We start from the raw sequence: 21,291 nt of genomic DNA on the forward strand, positions 1-21,291 counted from the left end.
ACCATCGCAATCTTCGGTTAGAGAAAGATAGAGGGAGAAAGAGAGAGGGAGAGTTTTTTTTTTTTTTTTTTCCAGACAAGAGAGGGAGTATGAGAAATATAAATTAGTTTTCTTGGTTAAAAGTATCAAATAGGGGTATACGTGTTAAAATTTTAATTCATACTTCATCATTAAGATTTAGAAAACAAATATTTAACTTTGTAAATGATCTCGTCAATCCAGATTCAACCAATTTAGATTTAAACGTAAAAAAACACAAAGTAAACCTATTTAACACATAAACAAAGCAAACTAAATTCATTCATTTTATATTTTCTCATTAGAAACCCGATCATGTTGTGATAATAGTCCCACATGGGAGAATGGGTAACTAGCAACCAAGAATATAAAGTGTAGGTCATCTCCACTCATTGCCAATTGGTTTTGAGTTGGATGGCCACAAACTTAACATGGTATCAGAGCTAGGCCCACACGTGATACGTTTAAAAGCCACACGTGCTCCACGTCACCCGTAAAGAAAAAAAACACACGTGTTTGGCTCAAAGAACCTCACACGTGAGGGGGCGTGTGAGAATAGTCCCACATGGGAGAATGGGTAACTAGCAACCAAGAATATAAAGTATAGGTCCTCTCCACTCATTGTCGATTGATTTTGAGTTGGATGACCACAAACTTAATACATGTCTTAGACCTTAGGCGTGAACAAACCATATCTAATTTATTTTTATCTGGTCACAACAGAACACACTTGCTTAAGTTAGTGAGAAACCTGCTTCTTACGGGGGGTGGTCGCCGCACAGTCTCAGCTGGCCCCGGTTAAGCTGTTACCATAAAAGTTGGGAACATTACCCGTAGACAAATTTCAGTTTTTGATGTCGAGACACTTGAAGGAGAACCAAATCCTCCACATGTAGATGCCTCATTGGCCGGGCCAATACGAGTGGACATGTCAGTATCTATCACTACAGTGGTGTGCCATGTTTCGCTTGTTGGCACAACAAGTTTACCTCAGTGGTGTGCCATGTTTCGCTTGTTGGCTCACTATGTCTCTCGGTTGGCACGACATGTTGGCAACCAGTCTACACTGGTGCTCGTCAAAGCGATCCGAACTCACCAACACAAGCCAGTGTAGCCGGCCGGGGATTTATCCACCAAAAAGGTTCTAAAACCAAACAACTCCTTAATCCTTCTCCCTCCTTCCAACATTTCTATCTCCAAACCCTAGAGAGAGAAAGAGAGAGGGCTTTCAATTTTTAATTACCAATGGAGCAAAGTTGTATGTGGATGAGACGAGCAGGAACCAATTGTTTCCTAGTTCTGAAGAAGAACCCACTCAATCTCTCTTCCATCACTCCATCTCCCTTTTTACTCCCTCTTCCCTCTTTCCCTTCCATCATAAACCCTAATTTACCTTCTCTCCGTTCAATTTCACTTCCCACCAAAGCTTCTTCTTCTCCTTCAATTTCAGGCACTACCTTAGATTACTCCCAAACTGGTAACTATTTTATCAATCTAAATTCATTTCGTTTCTGCAAAATTTTACAAATTTATTCTACTGATAGTAATAAAGTTCGTTCCTTTTTTGTGTTTTTAGGTTTTAATTCTAAGAAGGGGTCGAAAGTGCTTTTGAAGAACATGAATTACACTGAACTTGAAGTGGGTAATTTTTGTTGTTTATTTACTTATCATAATCATATTCTTTAGTAGCCTTGTTTTTGCCCTAATTGGTGAATATAATTGGTTGATAGAAATGGGCTCAATCACATGGATATAGGCCTGGTCAAGCTTTAATGCTATGGAAACGTTTGTATGGAAACAACATTTGGGCTCACTCTAGTGATGAATTGGAAGGTTAATACTTTATCTACCCATTTCAAATTTCTGATTTCCTTTATGAAGTAGGTCTTGTTTATACTGTCATTTTGTGATTTCACTTCTTGTTGTTAAGCTATCTTATCATCAAGTTACAATTACTAATCTTGGGTTTTTTTTCTTTCTTATGATTAGGTTTAAATAAGGATTTTAGAAAAATGTTGGAGGAGTTAGCTGAGTTTAAAGCATTGTCTTTGAAAGAAGTTATCACTGCTTCAGATGGAACTCGAAAGGTCTGTTTTTCTATGAATTATTTGTGTTACTTGGTCGTATAGGTTCTAGATAGGTAGCTTATGAATTGCATTGTGGGTTTTTTTTTATTAACTTTGTTGCATGAGATTCTTCTCATTGATGTTGGTAGTCACAGGGTGGTTGCAGATTTTGTTCAATTTGGAAGATGGGTCGGTTATTGAAACAGTTGTGATTCCTTGTAAGAGTGGAAGGACTACTGTTTGTGTCTCAAGTCAAGTAGGTTGTGCCATGAATTGCCAGTTTTGCTACACCGGAAGGCAAGTTTAACCCTTCAACTTTATGCTTTGGAGCTAAAAACATTTGAATTTTGAAGTTACAATTTGGTTTTATAAAAGAAGGTTTGAAGTTAAAGTGACTAGCTAATCTCATTTTGCATTTTCATTTTTGTAGGATGGGTTTAAGGAGGAATTTAACTGCAGCTGAGATAGTAGAGCAAGCCGTATATGCCCGGCGTTTGCTCTCAAGCGAAGTTGGATCTATTACAAATGTTGTCTTTATGGTGAGCATATAATTGATACCAAAATTTCGATGTATATATTCTTGTCATGTCGATGAATCATATATAGTTGCCAACCGTCTGAACTTCAGATGTGATAATAGTCTTTTGGGTCTTGATTTACTTTCCGATTTTGTAAGAGGCAGTGCTTAGAATTTGATTATTTCCTTCTATGAACTACGTATTTGATTTTGTAGGGGATGGGAGAACCATTTCACAATATTGATAATGTCATAAAAGCTGCATCGATTATGGTTGATGATCAAGGCCTTCATTTCAGTCCTCGAAAAGTTACCGTTTCTACCAGTGGGCTTGTTCCTCAGCTCAAGCGCTTTCTTCGTGAATCCAACTGTGCTTTGGCAGTCAGCTTGAATGCAACAACCGACGAGGTTATTATTCCTTAGCATTCTATTATGCAGTTTTCGTGAATTTGTTAAAAGATTACGAACAAGCAAGTCTGCTGACATTATTTTTCAGGTCAGGAACTGGATAATGCCAATCAACAGGAAGTACAACTTGGCACTTCTTCTAGGTACTCTTCGGGAAGAACTCCGATTAAAAAACAACTATAAGGTGTTATTTGAATATGTGATGCTTGCTGGAGTTAATGACAGGTCAGATACACCTGCTCGTCTTTCTCCTTATTTGATGTCACACCTCAAAACCAACCATACTATCCTTGACTTGGGCACCACTGAGGTCGAATGACCAAGTTACACATGATACATAGTTTTTCCTTGCCATGGGCCTAACGGAGATCACGCCAGACTTCTCGACCTGGCCAACGTAGGTGCTAAGGCCACCGAGAAGGCCTCTCTGATATGTAAGACAAGGTGCTAACCTAGGCCGGAGAAGTCATCTTCATGATAATATGTTTGATATACTTGCTCGTGTCGTGTTTAATTGATACCCTTTTCTGAATGCAGCATGGAAGACGCAAAGAGGCTAGTTGATCTTGTTCAAGATATTCCTTGCAAGATCAATCTCATTACGTTCAATCCTCACAAAGGGTCGCCGTTTAAACCAACGACTGACGAAAAGATGATAGAGTTTCGAAATGCTTTGGCAGAGTCAGGGTGTGTTGTTTTTTGGCGGCCAAGCAGAGGGGACGATAAGATGGCTGCCTGTGGTCAGCTCGGAAAGCCTGGGGAGATTGAAGCACCTCGTCTCCGTGTTCCTGCTCGATTCCAATTGGCTCTATAATGGTCAAGTTCCAGTGAAGTTGGTGGCTTACCCCCATTGTTATTTGCTATCTGCAGCATTTTGATTTGGAAGGTATGCTAAACTCTGAGTAAACGAGAACGAAAAAACTGTTGGACAGCCGTGATTTCAAACTGTGTTTACATTCTATTCTGTCATTCTCTAACTAGTGTCAATGGTGGACTAGATGAAAAATGAAAAGCTTTCTAATTCTAATTCGTTGGAAATGACCAACCGAACGTGCTTCAGAGAAGAAATTAAACAAATAATTTCATATCAACTAAGGAACAAGTTAAATCATTGTCATTAGAATATTTAATTAGAAAATTTCATGGATGTAAAATCTTAAAGGTGATATCTGGTGTTTTATTTCATCAATTGTCAACCTGAGGTTATTATTATATATTTTAATTTAGCCTTGTAATAAAATATTAAAGTTATGTTTAAATACATACTGTCAGTATTAATTTTATAAAGGGTATTTAAATGAAATGAGACTATATGTTATATTAAAGTCATGTGGGTGACAACTATTTGCTCAATCATGTCCCCAATTACATAATTATATACTAACATTGAATTAAACTTCATTGATTGAATAAGACTTTTTTTTTTTTTTTTTTTTTTTGTGGTGGAAAAAACGGATTGGGCCTGGTACCCATGGGTACCATCTTTTATTGAGCCTGGCAAAACGGATGACAAAAGCCCCCTTTGTGCATTCGAATTTCGAACTATATGCTTTCTGTCCGAAGCGCCGAAGCGTGTCCGAGTCCGAGAGCCTGAAAAAAGCAAAGCCAGGTGACTGACTTTACGCCCAATGCCTACTAGCAGCCGGGTGCTAACCGTGGCAGTGAGGATCGGCTATATCCTGAGTCGGGTATTGGGTGCTTCCGAGCGAGCACCATGGCTCGTGCACGGGCCGGACAGGTTCAAAGGGCTTTCCCCATGACACAACTGAATTACCAAGAACTAATATCCACTTCCCAACCAGATTAACAAAAGTCAAGAACTCTCTTTTTTCATCTTGAAGTGATAGTTGTGGAAAAAGAAAGTATATACAAACCGTGAAGCCTATCAACCCCATAACTCAGGTAGAGAGAGAGAGAGAGAGGAGACAAGAGGTGGGTCAGAACTACCAGTTATGTTCAGGCAATCCATGTGCCCACATGGATGATGATGATAGAAAGAAGAAAGTAGAAGAAAAGATAATCAAAACCCATTTTTCTCACTCATCTTCTTCTGTAATAACACCAAAATTTGCTCCTTCTTTGTTCCCTGTTGTTGTTGCTGCTGTGTATTAACATAATAGTTTTAGAGAGAGAGAGAGAGAGAGAGAGAGAGAGAAGATGAAGGAAAACAATGATGGGTTTGTTAGAGCAGATCAAATTGATTTGAAGAGTTTAGATGAACAATTAGAGAAACATCTTAGTAGAGCATGGACTATGGATAAGAAAAGAGATGAAACTGTTGGTGGTGGTGGTGGAGAAGGAACACCAAGAGATAAAGATAGACAAGAATGGGAGATCGATCCAACTAAACTTATTATCAAAACTGTAATTGCTCGTGGTACTTTTGGTACTGTTCATAGAGGCATTTATGACGGCATTGATGTTGCAGGTACAAAAAATAAAATCAAACTTCCAATCTACATTATTTATTGAATACCCATTTTGTTAATTTCATAGTTCCATTGATTTATGTGGTTTTGGAACACATTTTGGTCACTGGGTTTGATTAATTCTGCTTCTAAATACTCAATTTTGGTTCAATTTGTTCTTCCCCAATTTTTAGTGTTTTTTAGGTGGCAAGGTTTGAGGGAAGGGGGATCTAGTCTTCCTTTTAGTAACTGATTAGGTTGGGGGAAGAACTATGAAGCAAAATTTCCATCCATGACCATTTTTGTCAATGGGATTTAGGGCAGTTGATACTTGATAAGTAGTTCTTCAATAGATTGTTTCTTCTAATCTTGTTAATTCTAGTAACTCCCATCCATGACCATTTTTGTCTACTTTTTCTTGTGGATAGCTATTGCATTTCCTTGTGTGTAGTGATTTCTATTCTATGGCTTGATTAATTTTTAGTCGTTGTCGTGAAGGTCGAGACATGGGTGTCTCTCGTCTCGACTGAAGAGAGCAGGATTCAGCTCTCTTAGTCATGGAGGTTCAGCGTATTCTATAAAACCGGTGTGCCATTTCAATAAAAGTATTAGGTTATTATAATCCCGCATAGATGATAGATCTGTCAACTCTTATGTGATTTTTATCGTTAAATGACTCCCACTTGTTTTCTTCACGAGTTACTACTTTATACTGATATTAGAAGTGGATGCAAACTTTAGACCTTTGTATGAGGATTGGTCCATACATGCTAAGGGAAGTCATAATTATGTTGATCTTTTTTGTTTCGCCTTCAGTTAAAATGCTTGATTGGGGAGAAGAGGGTCATAGAACAGAAGCTGAAATTGCTGCACTTAGGTCTGCTTTTACTCAAGAAGTCGTTGTATGGCATAAGCTTGATCATCCTAATGTAACCAAGGTAACCTTCAAATTTTGTTTCCCCATTGGATTTTCCTATATCTAACGATTTGAATACTTGGTTTTTCCTATTCAACATAACGTCTTATGCTCGGATAATTAAATCATTTTTAAATCTCGGTTTCAGTTCATAGGGGCGACAATGGGTAATTCAGGGTTGAGCATACAAACCGACAACGGTTTCATTGGAATGCCAAGTAATATCTGTTGTGTTGTTGTTGAATATCTACCTGGAGGAGCACTAAAATCTTACCTCATAAAAAATAGGAGGAGGAAGCTAGCTTTTAAAGTCGTTCACCAAATTGCCTTAGATCTCGCTCGAGGGTCAAACTCTAAGCACTATTTCCTTTTTCCATTAATCCATACTTCCTTTTCATTTGTAGGTGCGCTTCGGCAATTCTGACTTCTCCACTATTGTAGGTTGAGTTATCTTCACTCAAAGAAGATTGTCCACAGAGATGTAAAGACAGAAAATATGCTTTTGGATAAGACCCGCACTGTGAAAATAGCCGACTTTGGGGTTGCTCGTGTCGAAGCTCAGAACCCTCACGACATGACTGGCGAGACTGGGACCTTAGGTTACATGGCTCCTGAGGTAAAATTCTCAAACCATTCAATTAGGGTTTAGAGAACAATTGACGGGGAATGGCTTCGAGATAATGTTGCAGAGAAGAGCAAAATTTACCTCTTCTTTCTTTTTTCATCGAAAAACTCCGATTTGTTGTTTTCTAACCAAACGGCTGGGTCATTTGGTACAGGTACTAAATGGGAACCCGTATAACAGGAAGTGTGATGTTTATAGCTTTGGTATATGCTTGTGGGAGATATACTGTTGTGACATGCCGTATCCTGATTTAAGTTTCTCAGAAGTCACATCAGCTGTTGTTCGTCAGGTACGTAATCTACTCTTCATCTCCATAGATTCATTGTGTCAACACTGACAAGATAGAGAGCTAATCAAAATAGACTTGAATTTTGTAGAATCTAAGACCTGAGATACCTCGTTGTTGCCCAAGTTCTTTGGCGAATGTAATGAAACGATGTTGGGATGCAAACCCCGATAAACGACCAGAGATGGATGAAGTCGTAACGCTGTTAGAAGCCATTGATACGTCAAAGGGTGGAGGAATGATCCCAGTCGATCAAGCTCAAGGTTGTCTATGCTTTCGTAAGAAAAGGGGACCATAAAGAACCCTTATGGGAACAAAATTGAACTATTGAAGTATATTGAGTGAACAAAAGCTCATTAAGAAAATGGGTGTTTCAGAGGAGAGAAGATTTGGTTGATGTATGATAAAGAGAATCTCTGTATCTAAATCTCTCCATCAGTGGTGTATAGCTTTTCTTTTGTTCATTCTATGTTTATTGTGTATTTCCATTGAAATCCAGGTTATTCGGTTGAATTCTTCTCCCATCTATTCTGTAACAATAATCTTTTTTATTTTTATGAACAAAGAAGACAAATTTACCTGAATAATGTTGAGTCCAAGATTTAAAAGTGCAATCTAATACATAATTATTGAGTTCAAAAGTTAAAAGAATGAAGATGACAGGGAAATGAACAGAAAAAAATGATAACATCACATAAGTTTACAGAGAAGTTTAGCCTGAAATTTTGCAGCTTGGGTTAACTAGATACTGACACAACCGTGATAGGGAGACCGACAAACTTGGCGTGAAGTTGTCGTGAATCCCTATCCAATGGTTTGGATTCATCCCACTTTCATCAAGAGGTTTGGATTCATCCCACTTTCATCAAGAGAAAGTGGCGTGAATCCAACGATTGGATGTGGATTCACGCCAATTGCACGCCCTAAATGTCGGTCACCCAGTCTTTTTCCATACTGATAAATGATAAAAACTTAAACTAGTAAACAGATTCTCCGATCGCAAACTAGGTCAGACCGACTCAGATATGACTCTTAAGAGCTCTGTAAATACTAGTCGCCTTTCATTCTCGTTTGCTGAAAATTGGGTTTCAGAACAATTTGTGTAGTTTGGCCCACAAATTGATGTGCCTCGTGCATCAAGTTCTACTGGAGCCCATAAACCCAATGGGCCATTTTATCTCCGGCCCATATATGAGATGATCCAAACATTAGCCTAAGTATATCTAGCTTTTGACCTCTTTTGACTTTGTGAGATTTTCTTTTCCGAATATTAGTGTTTTTTTTTCAAATGTAACGACATACGTAGATCGTAGTCGACTTCCAAAAAAAAAAAAAAGAATATTAGTGTTTTTACCGGCGACCCATATCACAAAGTATGATCTAAACCTCTCACATCAACCACTGAAAAGTGGTCAACTTACATGCGTATTTCTGATTTTAATTGGGCTAAGTAAATCATTTCTTTTTCTATCGTTACAGGCTTAGATTGTCTTGAGTGATCGAAGTAAAAACAAAGAAAAACCAATAATCTTCAGTTTATTTTTCTCACCCATCAAAAATAAAACACAGAGAATACTCTATACAATTTCGATTTTATCTTCACTTATGTAACCCACATCAATATTATAGTTGACCATGAAACCTCAATTAAACCTGGGTTAATTCCGTTTTGACCCCCAATTTGTGGAGTTTTGACCCCATAAGTGTCCGACATTTACATTTGGCCTCAAAGGGCCAATTTTTTCAGGAAGTACCCATTGGGAGTTAAAATGAAATTATTTCACAGAAAAAAAAAGTTAAAAGCATAAATGTCACATCACCTCTTTCTTTCTCTTCTACTTCACCCTATCTCTCCTCCTCTCCACCTCACCTTTCTTCTCCGGTGAAAAGTTGTCTGCCGAAATAAAATTTTGATTGGCCACCTTTAACAAAAAAAGAAAAAGATTTATTTTTTTCTCTCTTCTTCTTCTTCTTTTTTTCTCTCTTCTTCTTCTTCTTCTTCTTATTCTCTCCCTTCTCTATCCTTTCTCTCTCTAAAACCTCCGCGAAGGGGTTTCCTTCGTTGGAGGTCTGCTCCAACAGACCTTCGAAGGTCGAGCAGAACCAAACTTCGAAGGTCTGTTGGAGTAGACCTCCGACAAAGGTGGCCGATTTGAATTTTTTTTAATTTCGACGACCTATCATCGGAGAAGAAATGTGAGGTGGAGAGGAGGAGATGTGATTGAGGAGATGATATGGTGAAAATGATGAGGAAGATAGAGGTGGTGTGACATTTATGCTTTTAGTTTTTTTGACAAATAATTTCATTTTGTCGCCAGGGATGCTTCTGGGAAATTTGGCTTTTGGACAGACAATCGAACTGTAAGACACTTATGGGGCCAAAATGGTGACTTGGTCACAGATTGGGGGCCAAAACGGAATTCACCCTTTATTTCCCTAAAGGCCCCCTACTTTGTGACCAGCTTCCCGCGAAGCCCACTACTTTATTGAAATTACCGAGAAGGCCCCCTTTTTTCCGTTACCGTTAAGTGTTTGTTACTCTCTCTCTTCCATCTCATCACCTCTCTCTGCCACATCATCATCTTCTCCGATAAAGTCGCTGGTCGGTCAAAAATTCCGGCGACCGGTCGACGACCTTCATACTAAAGAAAAAAAAAACTTCCTCTCCTCTCTCTCTCTCTTTCTGAACACTCCGGCGAAGGGAACCCCCTTCACCGGAGGTCTGTTCAACGAACAAACCTAAGATCTGGTAAACCAGACCTCCGACTAAGGGAAATCCCTTCGGCGAAGTGTTTAGAGAGAGAGAAAAAAATTATTTTATTTTTTAAGTATGAAGGTCGCTGGACGGTCGCCGGAATTTTTGACCAGCCGACGACCCTATCGGAGAAGATGATGATGCAGCGAGAAAGTTGACGTGGCAGAGAGAGGTGATGACACGGAGGAGAGAGAGTAACAGACGCTTAACGGTAACGGAAAAAAAGGGGTCTTCTCAATATTATTGATAAAGTAGGAGATACGCCGGAAGCTGATCACAAAGCAGGGGGCCTATAGAGAAATGACCCTAAAAGTTATCATGATTCTTATACTAAATGCTTGTAGGTGGGTCCTAATAGGTTCCATAAGGGATAAATGAATCCCATGCTTACATGTGTCCCACATCTTAGATTCTCAAATTTTATTAAAATTGAGGGCTTTATAGTCAATGTCAACCATGTACACAAAAGCAAGTAAGGGAAAAAAAAATAGTTTTAGAGAGAGAAAGCACTAACTAAAGCTACGTTTATGCTCCCACCACTTTTGAGATGATGCAACATCTACATCTTTCAACATAAAAAACAGAACATCTACATCAAAGAAATGTTCCTATATTATGATCAATACTCCTTTATATCTTATTTTTTTTGTATAAAAAAACCCTTAAACTTTTCCTAAAGCTAGAAAAAAAGAAAAGAATAAACAAATCTTACCTTATTAGTGAAGAAAAAAAAAAAACTAAAATGCCTCCCCCCTTGTACATTTATTCTTCAACACATCCACATCTTTTTTTATGAGTAGTCATTCTTCTATCTTTTTTTTCTTTTTACTTTCTTTTAATATTTTCTTTTTAAGTTTATATTGTATTTTTTGTAAAGTTGACTTATCTTAAATACCATTGGTGGGTGTCATTTAAAAAAAATTATGATTTTTTATTCTATAACATTTTAAAACAAATACATTATTAAATCAATGGATTTTTACTAGTGTATTAGGTGTCATGTATGTGTAGCATTTTTGCCATCGCCATTGACTCTATGATGTGTTAGGAATAATCATCTTAAAAAAAGCATTCCCTTGAGTTGTATCCCGTTTCCAATTTTTTGTCTTAACATAACAATAAAAACAAATGAGTTTGATATCGATTTCATAAATAACGTCAATATTCTATCAGTACGCTACTCAAACGTACATGCGAGATAACTCAAACACTAATGTATATAGATCACATTATAATTCTTTTTTTTTTGTTAAGAGATCACATTATAATTCAACAATTACATTTAATTTGCGGAAACAACCTTGGTTAATTAAGGGTATAAATTTGAATGGTAATCCTATTAAATTGATAATACAAATACTCCAAACTAGCATTTGATGGACACGAAAAGACAAATAAAAACTTTATGACTTCAAATGAGATGGAAAAAAACCTAAATTTATTAAGTTCAATATCTCAAACATCGCCAACTACTGATAGTTCAGTTGATAAGGCGTGTACCCTGAATCCCTAAATGTCCCAAGTTCGATTCTCAAAGGTAGTTTGATAGGCTTTAGGCCTCGAGTTTAGATGGGCTTTAGTCCCTATAGTTTAGAATGTTTAAGTTTAGGCGGTTATCGTATTTATCACATCTTGATGATATATCGATGTCTTTGTAACTTCTGTATAGTCAACTTTCCAAAAAAAAAAATATCCCAAACATCATACGTGGAGTCATATAAACTTTTACAAGATATAAAAAATAAACCTAATTAGTTCAGATTCTAACTTCAAACTTCTGAGATTATATTCACTAAATCATTTTTTTAGGAGCAAATATAAAAATTATGTTCTTAATCTTACCAAAATTAGATACTTAAGGTCATGTGTTTTGTTGGCTAATGAGGAGACCCATTTCCCTATTAAGTAGCAAAATTCTTATCTTATTCACGCAATGAAACTCAAGATGGACAACTGGCCAACACATGGAACATGGTTCCATAACTATACTTCTCTCTTGATCCAACACTAAATTGTGTTATCTCAAACTCAAAAAATACTATCTACTTGATCAATATGTTGTTGATTCACTTTATGAAATAAGTCAATGAACTGAATGTTTATATGTAAACCATTGGATCAATTTTATACCTATTTGGATGATGGGTGGCAAGATAATCCAACGGTTGGTACATCTTAGATATTATTGCAAAACTCTTCTCAATTTGGTTTTGTCATTTGGCTATTTGATCCATATAAAAAAGAGAACTTTATTTTATATTTTGCTTACTTTAGAATCATAGAATGATATATTAAGTGCAATGTATCCCTTTTTTTCCTTTGTTCCCACCACGCACATTAGCTTTTGATTCTCGGTTCCACAATTATGTGTCGTTTAGTTAAATATTTCTTCAGAATACGTAAGAATTAACCATAAATTCTCTATAGGCAATTAGAGTGGAATGAAGATCCAAGGGGCAATAAGATATATGTGGTCTTAAATCCATAAAATTTGCATGACGAGGGAAAAATTATTGAAGAGGTGTCAGAAAGTGACTATAGCATATCTCTAAGTTATCGATAACATATTTTTCGTGTCGAATAAACTGTAGAGTCTGAATCAATTAACTTTTTTAAATGCTTAAAGTAGGATAAAAGATGTAGATGTCTGATTCACTTCTGATTTCAACGTAGATGTAATATGCTACTTATACGTCAGAAAGTGCTAGCCTTGTTCTGAAAGAAAAGGAAAAGCATTTGTTATGGATCTACTAATGTCAGGATATGTGAAATAAAAGATGTATTTTATGGTGTAATAAATGTGGAATAAAAAATACTCCGCATGAATGCATTCAACTCAATAACGCCAAAGACAATACAAAGTAGGTGATCAATTTATAACACTATTGGTTTGATTTTATAATGCCCACCAAAATGTCTAAAAGTGAAAAGCAAATTAAAAGTTTCCACTTCAATACAATCAAAACTGTATCTTCAATGTCCTTTCGTTAGATTTATGCTACATCAACTTTTGAACAAGTCTTACTACTCATTTATAAAACAACACTCAACTTTACCAGAGCAGGTACAGACTTTTCCATGGAGTAAACTTTGAAAAAAAAACTCTAATAGACCCAGAAAATACAATTATTCGTATGGAAATTACTGCATAATGGAGTGACTACATTGTCAAACATAAACAGACGCATGCAACATATAGATCCAGTTTGCAAACTATGTAATACCCAGGAAGTAGAAACTCTATCTCATTTATTTGGTTCGTGTCCTATGTTTATAAATCTTATTGGTATTATGATGCTTCAGATTTATTGCAATTAAGGTTAGATCCTATAAAAAAAATTTGCAGGATATACTGAACAGATGAGAAGTAGCAAATGGGATCTGGTACAAGTTCACTTATCTATTATGGATATGGTGGAAAAATCGCAATGAACTATACTTCAGACAACAAAGCTTTACGTTGGAGAGATTATGGTTACTGACAAAAATGGAACTCCAACGAAACCCTAACTTGTTAATTTCAGCTCTTGTTGTTGATGATGCACATGTACAAACTTGGACACCTTCCTCCCAGGGATGCTTTAAAGTGAATGCTGATGGTGCTTTCCAATCTGAGGGAGCATTGGCGGCGGCAGTTATGAGGGATTCGACCGGTGAAGTAATTGGTTCGCGAACGATAACATTCCCCCCATTTCCGCTCTCCTTCCATCCCGTGGAGACTGAAACATGAGATTCAACTGCTACATGAGGAAGCCAGGGAAAGACGAGTGAAATTCAACTATTGACCTCGAAGTGCTAATTCAGCCCCTCATACTTTGGCATATGAAGAATTGGTCCCTAGGACTAATTAGAGATTTTAGCTTTTGTTGTTCACTTAGTGTCTTTTACCTCTGTAATTGACTTTTCTTTGATTAATGGAATCAATTATTCAAAAAAAAAAAACTTTTGAATAAGTCCACCACCGGCCATTTGGTTTACTGGTTGGACATTAACTTCGCACAGTGGTAGTCCCGATATCGATTGCAATAAACACAGAAATTTATGATTTATTAAATCTGTATGTATCCATATAGAGTTAGGAATAAATAGGTTCTCATGTATCCTTAACAAAAAAAAAAAAAAAATAGGTTCTCATGTCTTAAGAAATCTTTGAAATCATACTTATTGATTTTATTCAATTCATGATGTATTTATGTCATGTAATGGTGTAATGACTTTTGTGTTCAATACAAAATCTGAATAATAAGTATACGAAATCCCAAGAACTGTTTTTTTTTCGTTGATGCATTTAAACTAATAACATCACTACAGGTGTTGAATCCAACTTCTTACAGTATACCGCATTACATGTCATCGAGTAAAATTATGATTACGTGGACGTGCAAAACTGACTGTGTCAACTTAATTGTCATCGACAGGGACATGTTTGGCATTTTTTTAAGAGTCTCAGCTATAAAATAAGAGCATCTCCAATGCAAGACTCAAGAAAAACTCTAAAAATCCTATGTGTCAAGTGTGAGAAGTGGATCTCTAAATGGTCTCTTTCCTATTTGGCCCTTTAGAGATACTCTATTGCAAAGCCTTCTCCAATGCAACACTCAAGAGGTTGTGGCACTTAGAGAAACTCAAGAGGACACTCCAAATTTAGAGTGTCCTCTTAAGGATCTCTAAAATAAATCTTGACACATCATTTTAGAGATTCATATTGAGTTTTGCATTGGAGATGGATTTTAAAGAAAAACTCTAAAAATTCCTACGTGGCACTCTAAGATTTAGAGTTTGAGTGTTGCATTGGAGATGCTCTAATACAATGATACACCATCGAGTAGAATGAAACAACTCTGGTCCCAAATTACACAATTTGGCCGGTCGGCGACCCTGCCGGTGAAGACGATGATGTGGCTGGTTTAACGAGGTGGCAGAGAGAGAAAACATGCTGGAGGAGAGAGAAAAGAAATGGAAGAGAGAGAGTAACGGTGTTATAACGGAAGGGGGCCATATGGGTATTTCTTGTAAAGTAGGGGGCCAAGCAGGAAGCTGGTCACAAAGTAGGGGGCCATTAGGGAAATAACCCAAAACAAAACTGGTCATAAATTAGAGGGTCAAAAAAGAAATAATTCTATAAAAAACACGAAAGACTTCTTCATCAAAATCGTAGGTCTTATTGCGGTTAGTATTGACATAAACTCCAAAATTCAGGTGGTCTCAGGTTTGTCAGATTTTAGGCCTCTTTAATATGTTATTAGATTCTAGACCTCTTTCTTTCGTAGTTTAACATAGGTAGTTATCGCGCTTATCACATCTTGATGATGTGTCAATGACATGTAATGACTAACGTATATCGTAGTCCATTTTAAAAAAAAAAGGTTAATTCCGTTTTGGCCCCATAAGTGTTCGGGAGTTCGTTTTGGCCCTAGAAATACTTTTTGGTCAGTTATTACATCATCAAGTTCTGACCAGATATTTTGTACTCCCAATCTACCCTTCTCACCAAATTAAAATCAAATACAGGTCAAATCAACTAACCTACTTATTATTACCCTATTTCATTTCCCAAGTCTCTTTCTCTCCCTCCCACTAATTTTTACTTCTTTCTCTCTCTCCCATTAATTTCTAGTTCTTTCTCTCTCCATTTATCTCTATCTTGATCCACCATTGAAGAAGCTTCTTTGAAATCTATTAATTTCTGCCCCTCTCTTGATCTAATCCACCATTAATTTTCTCTGAAATCCTTTACCTTAATGTAAAGTTTTCCTCATGGGTTCTTTTTTTTTGTACAATATTAATCTTCTTTTTTGTTTGAGGATAGATAAAGAAATTTCAATTTTGATTAGTAAAGCAATATGGGTGAAAAGAATACCCCTTCATCTGTATATCTCGAAAATCTCTGTTATTTCTCTTCACAATTACAACTTTGATTTTCATTTTTTCTTGGTTCTTTGTTCTTCGTTCCACTGGGCATATTCAATTAATTGATTACAGTTTCTTACCTAATTCAAGACTTTTTTCAACAATTGATTTTGAGAATACCCAAATCCTAAATGAAAATGAAAATGTTGTTGATTCCAAAAATACCCATTTCATCAGATTCAATACCCATTGATTCTTCAGATCAGAATGTGGAAGAACCAGTGAAAAAGGATGTGATTTGTCAATCAAATAAGGCACCCTTAAAAGTATTTATGTATGATTTGAATCCTGAATTTCATTTTGGTCTTTTAGATTGGAAACCTCAAGGAAATAGTATTTGGTCTGATATTAAAACTAAGATTCCTTATTATCCTGGTGTATTAAACTTGCAACATAGTATAGAATATTGACTTACAATAGATCTTCTTGTCGATGATTCATCTTCCCGACTTCGCTGTATTTCAAGGAGCTATTTGAAGGAGTTGAAGGAGATGTCCTTCGACCAAGGTGACAATGCGAACAATTTGTCGGATAGGACAATTGATATGGAAGATCATCAAGTCCGATTGATTTAGGGATCGTAGAGTTGTAGCTAGAGACCAACTACGATCGTCGAATTACGAAGTAATTCGCGGCTAACTTCGATCGGATCCTACAACGGGTTACACATAAGAGTGACAAATTGATCTAGGATATGACTAGTGGGAGTGAGATATAATCATGGGAGTGTCCCATAAACATATCTCATAGGCCTAAAAGGAATTAGGCAAAGATAGTACAAAAAGGCCAAAAACAGGGTTTTTGGGCCTAGACCGGTTCGGGTACTTCTAGGACTCGGATTGGGCTAAATTTTGGAGGGTTAGTTGCTGATATAATAAACATTATATCTGCCAATTTTCGTGGTGTTTGGACACCTCCTACTTGGGGAATTGAGAAAATACCAATAGTTGCTATTTTCGACTATTTCCCTAAATCTTATTCTAAAGGGTGTTTTAGGAAACCTAAAAGGAGGTGGATTCTTATTAGGGTTCTATATAAACACTCTTAGGGCAGAGAATAAGGTGTGGAATTTCTCTCTAAGCTTTCTTACTCTACCACATCAAGTAGAGAGGAGAAAGTGAGCTAATTCCCATTACTATCAATCTAGTCAAAGAAGAAGGTGTTCTTCTTTTCCAACCACCATTGGTGTGCTAGCTATACAACAAGGTGGGAGATCAAATTGATTGCTCGTGTCCCAAGTAGAGGAGCTACACTTGAAGCTCTTGGTCTTCTTCAATCAATTCAACTAGTTCGAGGGAAAAGCGATTAAGGCAATCTACTATCTCCATTAGATTAATTACTAGTTTTGCATGTGATCCTGGGAATACTAGTGTACACATTAGATGTCATATTTCCGCTATAAACACTAGTAGAAGGGTGTAAATCCCTACACTATTTACAGGAAAGATGTAAGATTTCCTATACTTACATTTAAAATAATGAACTGCTTTTCTTGCCTATGTTTCTTTTTCTTATTGTTTAAAGTTGCCCAAAGATAAGAAAGAGAAAAAAGCTTCTTCCATGGTGGATCCGATAGAAAGAAATGGATAGAGAGAAAGAACTAGAAATTATTGGGAGAGAGAGAAAAAGTAGAAATTAACGGGAGAGAGAAGAGTCTTAGGGAATGAAATAGGGTAATAATAACTAGGTTAGTTGCTTTGACCAGATTTTAATTTGGTGAGAGGGGTAGATTGGGAATACAAAATATCTGGTCAGAACTTGATGATGTAATAACTGACCAAAAAGTATTTATGGGGGTCAAAAAGGTGAATTGGTCACAAATTGGGGCCAAAACGGAATTATTCAAAAGGTTATACGAGTGACGAGTCATTTGTCAATTTTCACTATAAATAAGCCTTGGCACACTAAACCAAACTTTAGCGGCAAAAAACAGAGAGAAAACCATTTTCTCACCGGAATCCGAACCTTTTCTCACCGGTGTGTCAGATTCAGTCGGTTCATTTCCAGTAGAAAATTGATCTATATGATAGAGTATAACCATCAAAGGGTCTGTTTAAATTTTTCTTTTCTCTTTGGTGTGTAAATTAAAATTCGTATAGGGTGGGGGGTGAAAATTGCCGGAGCTGGGAAATTTGTTTCTCGTGATGGGATTTTGTGTATGTCCGTTAGAGGTTCCGACTAGATTACTATGGAGTACTAGCTTTTTCCGTCACAAGATCATGATCTTCTGATAGAAAACCTAATTGTCGATACAAGAAGAGAGAGAGAAAGATTGAGGGTTTGGGGTTTCTTTTGTTTGAGTAAATTTGAAATTTTGGATTTCTCATATTGATCTGAAAAATCTATCGTCGGAATAAAAACTCATCGACGATCTGACACACAAAACAAAAACTCGTTTTGGAAATGGATTCCGGTCGTTTCTTATTCGGTAGCTCCTGCCATGGAAATATGTTAGTTCTTGGAAATGGGGATCATGCTTTTCAAGGTAAGGTTTTCATATTAGGGTTTCAGTTTCTTCGTTTTTCAATTTTTTTTTTCTTGATTTGTTTTTTTATCATGATCTTGTTATTAAGTAATTTGTTAATTTTCTTGAATTTAAAGAATATTTAATCTTAGTTAATTACTTATTACTAAAAATATCTGATTTTTCCACATCTATCTAGTCGTAAACCTAAAAATTTATTCAAGTATCTGTCTTGATTGATTAAACCCATCTTCCCAAACAATTTTCTAGTCAAATAAGAAGATACCCATCTTCATTTTTAGCATTATTTTTCGAAATCATATGGTTCTTAGCTAGTTAGACTAAATAGAACATCTACATATGTATATTACAGGGCCAACAAGATCATTGTTTAACATGGAAGAACCTTCAAAGAGGACATTTTTCTTCAGCTCTCAAGAAGAACTTTACGACGAAGAATTTTACGATGAACAGTTGCCGGAAAAGAAACGGCGCCTCACCTCCGAACAGGTTAGTACAATGCTTTTGTTGAAGTATCGAATCTATACTCTTGATCCCTTAAGATATATGCCATATTCATATTCTTCATATTTTATTTTATTTTTCTTATCGAAATGGTATGAGATACTATCTATTCCAAAGTGATATAAGTTTAGTATACCCATATCTTATAAAGATTCGAAATAGATAGATCTTGAAACTTTATCTTTCATTTTGGTATATTGATCTTCATTTGAATATGTGATTATGTTTAAATGGGGTTTTATAGGTTCTGTCGTTGGAGAAGAGCTTCGAGGCAGAGAACAAGCTGGAGCCTGAACGAAAAACCCAGCTGGCCAAGAATCTCGGGTTGCAGCCAAGACAAGTAGCGGTGTGGTTCCAAAACCGACGGGCTCGTTGGAAGAATAAGCAACTCGAGAGAGATTACGATCTCCTTAAGTCATCTTACGACTCCCTTCTCTCTGATTACAACGCTATTGTTAAGGAGAAGGAAAAGCTCCAATCTGAGGTATGTACTAGAGCTTTACTGATTTGCTCGTTTCTGTCTTTTAAGTTCGCTAATTTCAATCAAAATGTAACATGGCTGAATACCTTGCTGCAACTAGTGTTTCGCTTAGAGCCTTGATAGTTACACTGGACATTTTATCTATTTTACCTTCGAATCATCCCACAAAATTTCTATCCATTAAGGGCTAGCTCAGGGTCACCCGTATGTGTGAGGATAGTCTCATGTGGACAAAAAAAGTCTCATAAGCAAGTATAATAGATCTAGGGTAGGGTCTCTCTAGTTGTCACCAACTAGTTCTAAGACGGAAGCTCCCATACTCAATATAGTATCAGATTATGCCCTTTGGACTGAATGATCTGAGGTGTTCTATGCCACTAATAAAGGGTCAAGTCCTTGACGAAGAGGAGTGCAAGAGTAATCCCACATAGATTATGGGAATTCTCATAAACTAAGTACATAAGATTTAAGACGTCTCCACCTGTAATCAGTTGATTTCGGATAAGAAAAGTTTAGAAGCTTACAAACTGAAATAAAGTATAGGCTTTCGAAAGAACCCCGTTGAAGGAAAGTGAGTGGTGGCCGGTAGGTGGGTTAGCTGTAATCTCTTATTTGGGAAAGAAAGAGTTTTGTTAGACCTTTTCATGTGGGGAGGTAGCAAAAAACAACCAACCACCCCACTTCGTGATAATAATACTTAAATCTGTTGTTTAACTGGCATGAAAGTGGATAGTGAGGGAAGCGCTCAATGTAAAGGAAAAAAGAAAAAGAAAAGAATCGGGCCACTCTAAGCTATAGGGTAAAGGGGAAAGTGATTCACTATAACAGTAGACGGCACCACTAAAAGGTGCCGTGGAAGGTTCTGTTGAACCGCGATAGTGGAATACAGAAATTCACTAGCTCTCTCCATTTCATTATCATGCGGCCCAAAGCAGAGCAAAACCAATAAATAATATAATGAAAGTAGACATACTCATGAAATTGTCACGTGTGCTTGAAATTTGTTAGAATCTTGCAAGTTAAACCAAGTTTTGTAGCAGTATAATACAAGCCGTTTTCCATGTTTTTTCGGGTAATATTATGGTGTTCGCTATATATTATAGCGTTATATCTCAGTACTTAATATATTTGAATTTCTTATCTAATTGTGTAAGAACAACTACAAGCATTTAATAAGTCAATTTCTGTCGTCGTTCAATATTGTGTAGGTGGTTTCGCTAAATGAAAAGCTTCAAGCAAAGGAGGCGGTGGGAATGGTAGTTGTGGGTCAGAAATCTGACCCACAACTCACCTTCAACGACAGCACCACCACCATGGACGGTCTCATGGCAGCTGTACAATTTAACGTCAAGGCTGAGGACCACATGAGTTCTGGCACAGGCGCGAGTGTTGTGGTAGACGAGGATGGTCCAAACTTTGTGGACAGTGGTGATTCATACTTCCCCGACGATGTGTACCATGGGTACACCATGGGACTGGTCGATGCGACCATCCAATCAGAAGTAGATGACGGAAGCGACGATAATGGGAGCTATTGGGGTGTGGAGCACGGACAGGAGCAAGAAGGTGAGGGGTTGAATTGGTTGATTTGGCCTTAAAAGAAGCTGAAAGCTACTGCCATTGACTAAGAGTTAATGGTACTTCCCAATCTCAGATGACCTTTGGAAGAACAAAAGGTCTTTCTCTCTCTAGATCTATGAAAGTCTTTGTGTAATGTTAATGTATGCAACTATAAGAAGGTAAGAATAAGCAACAGTGACAGTTTTTATATATAAAAAAATTGTACTAGCTGTTTGAGGATGTTGACCTTTATATAGACTACTGATCTTTGTCAAATACCCACCTCAACTAGTGACAATGTTTGTGAATTTTAATTTACTCTTTATTTCTTGAAAGTGTGATATTGCTCCAA

At 36.8% G+C, this 21,291-nt stretch overlaps 3 protein-coding genes across 3 annotated transcripts; all 3 read left to right on the top strand.

Annotated features, from left to right (window-relative positions):
- Nucleotides 1-857: 857 nt before the first annotated feature.
- On the top strand, nt 858-4,312 carry LOC147563024 (Radical SAM superfamily protein). Its single transcript, XM_086633727.1, has 9 exons — nt 858-1,495; nt 1,595-1,656; nt 1,749-1,851; nt 2,008-2,105; nt 2,251-2,381; nt 2,515-2,623; nt 2,818-3,009; nt 3,098-3,234; nt 3,547-4,312. The coding sequence occupies exons 1-9, from the start codon at nt 1,264-1,266 to the stop codon at nt 3,821-3,823; spliced, it is 1,341 nt and encodes a 446-aa protein (XP_086489853.1). The 5' UTR covers nt 858-1,263; the 3' UTR covers nt 3,824-4,312.
- Nucleotides 4,313-4,421: 109 nt separating this feature from the next.
- LOC147563025 (serine/threonine-protein kinase 52-like) lies at nt 4,422-7,828 on the top strand. Its single transcript, XM_086633740.1, has 6 exons — nt 4,422-5,437; nt 6,234-6,355; nt 6,482-6,678; nt 6,775-6,949; nt 7,113-7,247; nt 7,336-7,828. The coding sequence occupies exons 1-6, from the start codon at nt 5,167-5,169 to the stop codon at nt 7,540-7,542; spliced, it is 1,107 nt and encodes a 368-aa protein (XP_086489866.1). The 5' UTR covers nt 4,422-5,166; the 3' UTR covers nt 7,543-7,828.
- Nucleotides 7,829-15,537: 7,709 nt separating this feature from the next.
- LOC147563026 (homeobox-leucine zipper protein HAT5-like) lies at nt 15,538-21,274 on the top strand. The gene is made up of 5 exons (XM_086633748.1): nt 15,538-16,390; nt 17,351-18,394; nt 18,747-18,883; nt 19,143-19,382; nt 20,588-21,274. The coding sequence occupies exons 2-5, from the start codon at nt 18,313-18,315 to the stop codon at nt 20,975-20,977; spliced, it is 849 nt and encodes a 282-aa protein (XP_086489874.1). The 5' UTR covers nt 15,538-16,390; nt 17,351-18,312; the 3' UTR covers nt 20,978-21,274.
- The last annotated feature ends 17 nt before the right edge of the window (nt 21,275-21,291 follow it).

The sequence above is a fragment of the Eschscholzia californica genome, unplaced genomic scaffold, assembly GCF_041429995.1.
Source record: "Eschscholzia californica isolate CP2 unplaced genomic scaffold, dmEscCali1.0.p SCAF_1, whole genome shotgun sequence".
In the NCBI taxonomy this organism is placed as follows: Eukaryota; Viridiplantae; Streptophyta; class Magnoliopsida; order Ranunculales; family Papaveraceae; genus Eschscholzia; species Eschscholzia californica.